Source organism: Chrysochloris asiatica, unplaced genomic scaffold (genome assembly GCF_000296735.1).
Source record: "Chrysochloris asiatica unplaced genomic scaffold, ChrAsi1.0 scaffold00020, whole genome shotgun sequence".
Lineage (NCBI taxonomy): Eukaryota > Metazoa > Chordata > Mammalia > Afrosoricida > Chrysochloridae > Chrysochloris > Chrysochloris asiatica.
In genome coordinates this window covers 12,408,553-12,419,194 of record NW_006408538.1, presented here as the reverse complement: position 1 = coordinate 12,419,194, position 10,642 = coordinate 12,408,553, and the positions used below count along the sequence as shown (strand labels likewise).

Genomic DNA, 10,642 nt, shown 5'->3' with positions numbered 1-10,642 from the left:
TCCAAAGCCTGCCCATCTTCCAGTATGGAGTGTAGGTCTACTTCCAGCTCATTTGCCTCAGTCACTTTATCTAGTTTCTGGACATGTGCAAATATGGTCATCTGCTTTTTTTGGCATATTCAGGGGTTATCCATGGCCTTAAACTTAGATGGCTGCGTATTTTGGTATTTTTTTATGCTTTCTGATTGCCTCCAGGTAGATGTGATCAGGAAATGGCCTTCCCTTTTCACTCTTTATCTTGAGAAGTTTCAAGATGCCACTGTTGGTCGTTTTGATGTAACTTAGGATTTAATTTTCGGCATATTTCTTTTTTTGTCTGCTTGTCCCACTCCACAATCCCCTTTCAGGCCTTTTTTCTAGTTGGAAACAATTCAGGGTTGGCTGTGGCCGTTTGGTTTTAGTTGGAAACTGTCTCTTTAAATTTCAAGGAGATCTGTGTGCATGCGTAGAACCCTCCGAGGGTGGGGCTGGGGTGTCCGCTAGCTCAGGCACCCCTAGAGTTACCAGAATGTAGGTATTCAGACAGCAAGGGATCGATGAACAGATACCAAAAGAAAAGAATGTACACACTGTTATCTCTGCGGTTCTGCCAGGCGTCTATGGCCACTCCGATCCTTCCCCTCGCTTGGTCTCACCCAAGATGGTGGCTCCTGGAGCAGCTGAGCTTCCCGGACTAAAAAGCAATGGATTTCTTGCTTCTGCCACAAATTCCCCAAGCTGTAAGCCTTCCAACCTTATAAATATTCCTTTATATGTGGCTCAGAGTTCTGGGACCATCCCCTGAGCCTGCTTGGTCTGGTATTCTGTGTTGTTGCTGACGGAGTTCTTCACTGCAATTCTACCTGATCCGCCATCTTGTTTGTTCTCTTTATTGTATAGTGTTTTGATGCATTTTGTAATCATTTTTCTGAATTCCTTCTCAGGCATTTCCAAAGACTGCCCATCTTTCAGTATGGAGTGTAGGTCCACTTCCAGCTCATGTGCCTCAGTCACTTTATCCCGTTTCTGGACATGTGCTGATATGGTTGAATGTTTCTGTTTTTTGGGCATATTTCAAGAGTTAGCTATGGCCTTAAAATTTAAATGGGTGTGTATTTTGGTATTTTTTATGCTTTCTGATTGCCTCCAGGTAGATGTGATCAAGAAATGGGCTTTCCTTTTCACTCTTCTTCCTCAGAAATCTCAAGATGCCACTGTTAGATCGTTATGACATAACTCAGGATTTAATTTTCGGCCTATTTTCTTTTAATCTGCCTGTCCTACTCCACAATCCCTGTCCAAGCCTTTTTCCTAGTGATAAACAGTTCAGGGCCAGCTGTGGCTGTTTTGCACTAATGTTTCATTTTAAGTGGAAACTCTTTCAATTTCGATGACATCTGTGCGCATGCATAGTAGAACCTTCTGGGGGTGGGGGTGGGGTGTCCACTCACTCTGGCACCCCCTCTAGTCACCAGAATGGAGGTGCACAGACAGTGAGAGACTAATGAACAGACACACAAAAAAAGAATGTCCACACCTTTATCTACCTGGTTCTGTCAGGAGTCAGTGGCTGCTCTCATCCTTCCCCTGCTTGGTCTTGCCCAAGATGGCGGCTCCGGGAGCAGCTGAACATCTTGAATTAGCAAGCAATGGATTTTTGCTTCTGCTACAAATTCCCCTAGCTGGATGCCTTCCAACCTTCTAAATATTCCTTTATATGTGGTTCAGAGTTCTGGCATCATTCCGAGCCTGCTTGGTCCAGTATTCTGTGTTGTTGCTGATGGAGTTCCTCACTGCACTTCTACTCGATCCGCATCCTGTTGGTTCTCCAATTCTGCTACTTTTTACAACATCCTCAAGAATCTGTGTCCTGGTGTGGTACTGTAAAATAAGTACTCGACTGCTACTTGAAAGGTTGGTGGCTCCTTGGAAACCCTGTACAAGTTTGCTAAGAGTTGGAACCAACTCTAAGGCACTTAATAACAGCAACAACAAAGAATTTGGGAGTATGGGAGTTTCTCATCTAATGTCTTTTTATCCACCTCACTCCAGAGCCGTTTATAATAGTTATTGTTTTGTGCACTCGAGAACATTTCTAAGTATCACCTACCTCATGAAACAGTAGACCTACGCCACAGGATTTTACCAACTGCAGTCTTTATGAAAACAGATTGCCTGGCCTCTCTCTTATGGAGCCATTGGGCAAGTTCAAACTGCCATCCTATCAGTTAACAGCTGAGTAGGTAGCCAATGTGCCATTATGATTCCATTTTTATAAAGCAATTTTTATAGTTACCTTACATGATTTTGTGTTTCTGTGCTTTAACTTCAAATACATTTGCAAAGGTACCTTATTTTGATGAATTCAACATTACATTAACAAAAATGGCTAAGAGCAATAACCAGTTACATATTTCTCACATCCCAATGAATATCCTATAAATAAAGACAATTTATAGAACTACTCTCATTTTCCCCAACCAAGCCTCACTTCTTACCTGTGGAGGAGAACTTTGAATCACCAGGTCAACCTCAGGAATGTCCAAACCACGGGCAGCCACATTGGTTGCCACCAACACTTTAAAACTACCTTCTCTGAAGCCTTTCAGTGTAATTTCTCTCTGAGACTGTGCAATGTCTCCATGTAAACACTGGGCATTCTATTTTAAAAATAAGAAAAAGTTAAGTACATAGTTCGTATTTACAATTGATGTTATCCTAATAGCATTATATTCTATGGTTTTTTTGTTTTTTTTCAGTCTGCTTGTTTTCTAATATTTGTAGTAGTGCATATTACTGTTTGAAAACATAAAACATTGAAAGTATTTAACATAAAAATTTAAACTTCCCTTAATCCCTACCACCTAAAAATAATTGATTTTTTTTTTTGATAGATATTCTTCTCAATATTTTCTTTTTCTTTCAAATATGCATACACACATACCAACATACATTTTATGTATTTACAAAAACAGGATCATACTATATGCACAATATTTTTAAACCTGCTTTTTAAGATTTAGTATGTCTTGTTGTTGTATTTAAGTGCTGTCAAGTCAGTTCTGACTCATAGTGACCCTGTGTAGGGTTTCCAGAGAATAGCTGGTGAGCTTGAACCACCAACCTTGTGGTTCAAAGCAATCTTACAGTCCAGCACATTAGACCATAGCACCACACCAAGACAATGTCAATAAATGGCAAGTATAGAAACTAAGAAACTGGTATATATTTTGTTGTGTATATTCTCAATAATAAAATTAAAAACAAAAACAACATTTCCACTTAAGAGTGAATAAAGCAATAAAAATTATTAAATTAAAAAAAAAAAGATTTAGTATATCCTAGTCATTTTTCTACATAGATATAATTCTACCTAATTCTTTAAAATTGTATATGATTTTCTCATATGGATGTACGCATCATTTACTGGACATTTAGGTCATATCCAAATTTTTATCTTTGAAAACAATGCTGAAATTTCTCAATACTTCAGTATAAAAATATTTCAGTAAGATACATGTCTAGAAATGAATTTATGAGTAACAATTGTGAACATTATGATTTTAATAGCTGTTGCCAAACTATAACAGATAAAGAGGTCATACCTCAAATTACCCTTAAACATTCTATCCAAGTTATAAATTAATCTTGTGAATCTAATATAGAAAATTTTATTCCAATGATATTTTAATTCATACTTTTGTAATTTTTCATAAAAAAACTTTACTTATATTAGGTTGATCTTCCACTTGTGCTGCAAATAATTTTTCTAACATGTTGTTGTTAAGTGCCACTGAGTTAGTTCCAACACATAGCAACCCTATATACAGTTCCCAAAGAGTAGATTTGAACTGTCAACCTTGTGGTTCACAGTCCAATGCTGATCCTACAGCGCCACAACAGAAGTACTTTCCTAATGTAAGCAACTGTTGGTTTGTAGGTTATATGCCGTGGAGTCGGTTCCGACTCACAGCGACCCTGTACAGTGTTTCCAAGGCTGTAAATCTTTACCAGAGCAGAAATCCTCATCTTTCTCCTGCGGAACAGCTGACCTTAAGGTTCGCAGCCCGATTCATAACCACTACGCTACCAGAGCTCCTTACATAAGCAACTAGCTAGCCACTATTAAAGTCAAAACGTTCATAACAGTGACTTAACCCAAAAGTTTAAATACATCATCTAAAGCTTAAACTATGGAGCTCTGGTAGCAGGAGAAAGATGAGGCTTTCTGCTCCAGTAAAGATTTACAGCCTCAAAAACCCTGTACCAGGTCGCTATGAGTCGGAACTAATTCCCCGGCACATAATAACAACAACAACAAAGCTTAAACTGTACCTAAAAACAATCCTAAGAGAGACAGCTGATAGGCATTTTGACCTGTGCTTTAACAGGTATAGGTGCAGAGTGCTATGAAATACCTAACAGGGGAATCTAAACTCTGTTTGAGAGAAAGGCAGCACTGAAGCAGAGACATGACAATCTTGTTGTTATTGCTATTAAGTGCTATGGAGTCAGTTCCAGCGCATAGTGACCCTGCATAGAGTTTCCGAGGAGCAACTGGTGGGTTTCAAATGCCAACCTTGTAGTTCAAAGTCCAGTACTGATCCTACAGTGCTACATCAGGAGTGACAGATAATAAGAAACATTAAAGAAGGAGAAAGCCAGCAAGTTTTAGGCAGAAGAAATTTCCCACATAAAGGTGACTGGCAACATAGGGTGCCTTGTTGTTGTTATTGTTAGGTGCCACCACTGAGTCGCTACTGACTCATAGCAACCCTATGTACAACAGAATGAAACACTGCCTGGTACAGGGCCAACCTCACAACTGTTGCCACGCTTGAGCCCGCTGATGCTGCCATATTGCTAATCCATCTCGCTGGTTGTTGTTGTTAGGTGGCATCAAGTCGGTATTGACTCACAGCGACTTTATGCACAGCAGAACAAAACACTGCCTGATCCTGGGCCAAACTATCATTGCCACACTTGAGCCCAATGATGCTGCCACTTTGCCAGCCTATCTCGCTTGGGTTCTTCCTCTTTTTCTCTAACCTTCCACCCTACCAAACATGGTATCCTTCTCCAGTGAATGGTCCCTCCCTTAGTGTCCCAAATATGATAGAGAAAGTTTGGCCATCCTGGGCTGCACTTCTTCCAACAGAGATCTGTTGGTTCTTTTGACAGCATATGGCACTTTCAATATTCTCCTCCAACACCGTAACTCCAAACCATCAATTCTTCTACGGTCTTCCTTATTCACTGCCCAGCTTTCGCATGCATATGAGGTTACTGAAAATACCATGGGTCAGGTGCACCTTAGTCCTCAAGCTGACATATTTGCTCTTCAACACTTTATAAAAGTCTTGGGCAGCAGATTTGCCTAATGCAATACGTCATTTGATCTCCTGACTGCTGAGTCCATGAGTGTTGATAGTAGATCCAAGAAGAATGAAGTCCTTAAGAACTTCAATCTTTTCTCTATGGATAAGAATGTTGTTTTCTTTCTTAGTGATGTCCTTCCCTGGTTTTGGTATGAGGGTTATGCTTGCTTCATAAAATGTATTAGGAAGTTATCTATCATCCTCTATATTTCTGGAATAATTTGAGCAGAATTGATGACAGGTCTTCCCTAAATGTTTGGTAGCCATCTGGGCCTGGACTTCTTTTGGCTGGGAGTTTTTTGATGACATGATCAATTTATTCTTTTGTTATGGGTCTGTCTGTTCAGGTTTTCTACTTCACTGCATGTAAGTTTAGGTAGGTCACGCTTTTCTAAAAATGTATCCATCTAAGTTTTCAAATTTGTTGGGAGTACAACTTTTCATAGTGTTCTGTTATTATCCTTTTGATTTCCTTTGGTTCCATTGTGACATCGCCCATGAGGTTTCTAATGCGTGTTATTTGTGTCTTCTCCCTCTTTTCTTTTGTTAAGATTTGCCAGTGGTCTCTCAATTTTGTTAATCCTTTCAAAGAACCAGCTTCTTGTCCTGTTGATTCTCTCTATAGTTTTATTTCTCCTCTAATCTTTATTCTTTTCTTTTGGTGGATGTAGGTTCCCTCTGTTGGTCTCTTTCTAATTGTTGTAGATGCTGTGTTAATGTGTTAAGTTTGGTTCTTTCTTCTTTTTGGACGTGTGTATTTAATGCAATAAATTTCCTTAGTCTTCCTATTGTTGATTTCTAATTTGACAGCATTGTGGTCTGAGAAAATGCTTTGTAGTATTTTGATATTTGTAAATTTACAGAGATTTGTTTTGTGGCCTAACACATAGTCTATTTTGGAGAATGTTTCATGTGCACTGGAACAGATGTGTTATTGTGCTGTTGTTGGGTTGGATGCTCTGTATACATCTATGAGGTCCAGTTGGCTGATTGTGCTGTATAGTTCTTCTGTGTCTTTGTCAAGTTTCTTTCTGGTTATTCTACCCATTTTTGAAAGCGGTGTATTAAAATCACCCACAATTATCATAGTTTCATCTATTTCTTTTCTTGAAATCTATTAGAGTTTGCTTTATATATTTTGGAGCTCTTTCATTGGGAGCAGAGATATTTATTACGGCTATATCATCTTGTTCAATTGTCTCTTTAATCATGAGATAATGTCCATCTTTATCTATTATGCTAATTTTTGCCTTAAAGTTTATTTTATCAGAGATTAGCACTCCACTCCTATTCGCTTTTTATTGCAACTAACTTGGTATATTTTTTCCATCTTTTGACCTTTTTTTTTTTTAATGTTTGTGAATTATGTGATAGTTTACATGAGAGAACATTAGCTTTACATTCAGTCTATCATATATCGTTTCATTGCCATGGTTACAATCCCCTCCATGCATCATCAACCAACCAAAGGGTATATCCTGCAAGCCTGCTCCCAGTTGTCAGCTCTCCTTCTCTGGGTCTAAAGTCCCCAGCTGCTTCATCTCTCCACGTCATCATCTCTGCCTCCATCTCTGGCATCAGTTTCTCTGGGTAGGGTCCCACTCTCCGCTCTTCTCCTTTGATGGTCCCAGGGACCTCCGCTCCTACACTGAAAAGTTAATCACTACCCTCCTTTGGCTACACAATGTCTACCTTTACATTTCCAACCCTCACAATCAGTCCTGATAACAATGATTCACTATTGTATCACAAAAAAACCTATCCGTATCTCCTTTACTCAGGCCCGCCCAGACATACTGGATACGACTCACTGGAGAGTCTACCTTCCTCCAGGCCCTCTGGATCAAGGTTCCCTCTAGAAAGCTTGTAAGCCAGTCACTTCTTGCCTTTGTAGCCCCCATTTTGGGTAGCCAATGACCAAGTTGCCCATCCCTGTCCTTTCCATATGTGGAGGGGGTGGGAATGATCCTCGCTGTAAAGATTTGTTCCCTCTTTTGAGCTACTGCATCCATAGGGGTAGGTCAAGTTCATCAAATTGTATCAGATTACTCTTTTTTTCCTCTTCTGTCTTCTTCTAGTTGAGCTCTGATCATCCAATCATTGAAGCCAGGTCAAGTGGGTATTATGTGCAAGTGTGGGTGTTCTTATGCATATGCCCTCTCTTCTTATCAGCTGAACTCTTCACGCTCCACTCTAGTCCTCTGTGGCTATGTCACTGACTCTGGGCCCAAAAGTCCCCAGGTCTTGCCACACTGCTGGCCAACCAGGGTTCACAGGAGTCTATTGAACGTTGCAGGACTTAGCTCACAGCTTCATTGCTGTTTTTTCCCTCACTTCCCCTTATCAAGTGCTGAACCTGATCACCAATCAGAGCGTGTATTCCCATTGAGTCTTAGTCTTAGAAGGGGGTTTGCCTTGAGGGGAACTGACCCCTTGCCTTGATGTCTCCTGGGTGAGCAACTTGCTTGTTCTTGTAGTAATCAATCGGTCTGCCTATATTGGTTTTTTTTCATGAGTCTTTCTTTCAAGAAGTATTTTCTGTTCTTCTAGCCACTCTAGGCTGGTCTGCTTGTCCTTTCAAGTGGAAATTTCCCACCTCAGAAGATTCTGGATGCTGTTCAGGATTCCACCTATGTATGGTCTTATGTAATGCAAGAGGGTCCACAGGAAGCCTTCTTCACTAGGCACGTGTAGCCCCATTTTAGATATTCCAATCAGTTATAGGCAGAAGATGGACTTACGAGATTTCTATCGTGTTATTTCTGGCTATTCCTATCTCTCCCCCTCAAGTGTCTGTTTTATAATGGTATGCCAGGGAAAGCAAGATTCAAAAGACAGCCAAGCATCTTAACATTGTTTCCCTCCTTTTCCCCATTCCAACCATGTCTCAATCCCTATATCCCAAAGCCCTGTTGTTCTAAGGTTGTGCATACATCTTTCTTTACCTCTGTCCCACTTAGCCCATGCAAACCTGCTTAATTGTTCTCTCATCTGCTTTGTTCTTCCATTCTGCGACCCTTCTTGTATACTGCCCCCCTCCCTAGCACCCAAACTATCCTGTGTCTCCCTCACCTCACACACACCCCCAAATCCCGGTACCATCCTTTTGACTTTTAATCTGTTTTTGTCTCTGTGTGTGAGATGTGTCTCTTGCAGACAGCACATTGAAGGATCTTGTTTTCTAATCTATTCTGCCACCCTCTGTCTCTTAACTGGTGCATTTTATCCGTTTACATTCAGTGTAATTATCGATAGGTATGGATTAATTGCTGCCATTATGTTTTTGTGTTTTTTTGTGGTGTTGTTTTCTTTGTTCTGTGTGTCTTCCTTTGCTGAGTTCATGGTTTTTGTGTTCTTTCTTGTGAGTCTTCTCATAGTTTTAATGTTTCCATGTTCGTCTTGGATTTTCATTTTCTTGGTATATTGTAAAGTGTTAATTTTGTTTGAGGTTACCTTATAGTCCATTAACTTCTCTCCATTTAGTGCAGTCTATTTTATCCTGTAATCTACCTAACCTTCTCACCATCTGGATCTCTGTTCCTATATGTTTACCTTCTTTTACATTGTAATTGTTTTGATCATAGACTGACCTCCCAGATTCTCTGAGTTTGTTCTTATAGTTTTGTTCTGTTCTCAACTCTTCCTTCTGTCGATTTAGTTCTGAGAGGCGAGGCGCTGCCACGAATCTCAATCTCTGGTTATTGTTTATTCTTATTGGTTCTCAGTCCACACAACTCCCTTTAGGATACTTTGTAGCACAGAGCTGTTTCTCTTCATTTAGAATTGTGTCCCATTAGCAAATTAAGGCAGGTTTTTTGCCCAGGGGCTTTACTCCATTAGTGTCATCATGTTCAACTCTACTTTGAGGAGACATCTCTTCCTCAGTTGCATTTTGATTGCCTTCCAACCTGAGGGGCTCATTTTCTGGCACTATATCGTGTTTCTCTGCTATTCATAGGTTTTTCAGTGACTAAATATTCGGAAGTAGTTCGTCACTCTTTCTTAGTCTGTCTTTGTCTGGAAGCTCATCTGAAACCTGTCCACCATGGTTGAGACCCTGGCATAGCTTCCAGAATCACAGCAACTCACAAGCCACCATAGTATGACAAACTGACAGGCAAATGGTGGATAGTGTGCCTAAGGAATACAAATATTTTTCTATTTTACTGAAGCATAAAGTAAAAAAGGGGGAAATGAGATATGAAGCTGGAAAGGAATAAGAACTTCATCTTGAGAACAACACAGAATGATTGTAAACAGAATAGTATCACGCTCAGGTTTGTATTTCAGAAAGAGTACTGTGGCTACAATGTAGAGAATATATTAGAAAAAGATAAAACAAAAGTCAAGGAGCTCCGGTAGGCATGCTTTTGTAAAATTCAGAAGTAGCCTTATCATCAAGGGAGTGGTAATGACCACTTATTCATCAAATCCTTAGCTGAGCACTTCCTACAAATCAGGCACTGTAGTCCGGCACTAGGGATAAAGTGGTAAACCAAAATAAAACTGCCTCGGTCCTGATGGTCTTTGCAGTCTGGTGGAGAGGTAAACAATAATCAAATAATTATTGTTGTTATGTGCCATCAAGTAAGCTCCAACTGAAGTGACCCTGTACAAAGTTTCCAAGGCTTTAAATCTTTACATGTGCAGAAAGCCTGTTTCTCCAACAGAGCTGCAAGTGGATTCAAACCACTAGCCTTGCAGTTCCCAGTCCAGTGCTTATCATTTGGAGCCACCATGCTCCCCAATCAAATAATTAGACATCCAAATAACAAGTACAGGAGTCCTGGTGTGGCGTTGTGGGTTAATGTGCCAGAATGCAAAGCTGTTTGAACTGCTAAGTCGGCAGTTCAAGCTCACCAGCTACTCCTTGGAAACCCTATCTTTCAAGGGTCGCTATGGGTGGGAATCGACTCAACAACAAGTACAAGAGGGCTTCTAAAGTGGAAAAAATGGAATTTAAAAATAATGGAAATTTTCCAGGAAATTTTTGAAGCCCCCTTGTAAAGTGGATGAAGCAAAAATCTAAGAGGCAGGGCAATCTCACCTAGTCTGGGGTATGGGAAAGATCACTGAAAAGTGAAGCTTTGGAATAAGATTTGAAGTAAGAGTTGTTAGGCAAGGTAGACTACAAGTGCAAGAGCCCTATGAGGAAATGCAGCATGTGTGGAGAGAATGCAGAAAACAAGGGGAAGATTGGAGAGGTATATAGCGACTTGGTGATGTAAGACTTTGAGAATTATATGATACTGAGGGGCATTGGTGAAGACATTAGAAAAGGCATA

General features: G+C 40.1%; 1 protein-coding gene across 2 annotated transcripts in view; it reads right to left on the bottom strand.

Annotated features, from left to right (window-relative positions):
* The window catches only part of DDX50 (DEAD (Asp-Glu-Ala-Asp) box polypeptide 50), a 56,742-nt gene that overhangs the window by 27,208 nt on the left and 18,892 nt on the right, over nt 1-10,642 (bottom strand). For both annotated transcript variants that reach the window (XM_006835836.1, XM_006835837.1), the window contains exon 9: nt 2,478-2,639. In XM_006835836.1, coding sequence (XP_006835899.1) covers nt 2,478-2,639 — 162 coding nt within the window. The remainder of the gene's footprint in view (nt 1-2,477; nt 2,640-10,642) is intronic.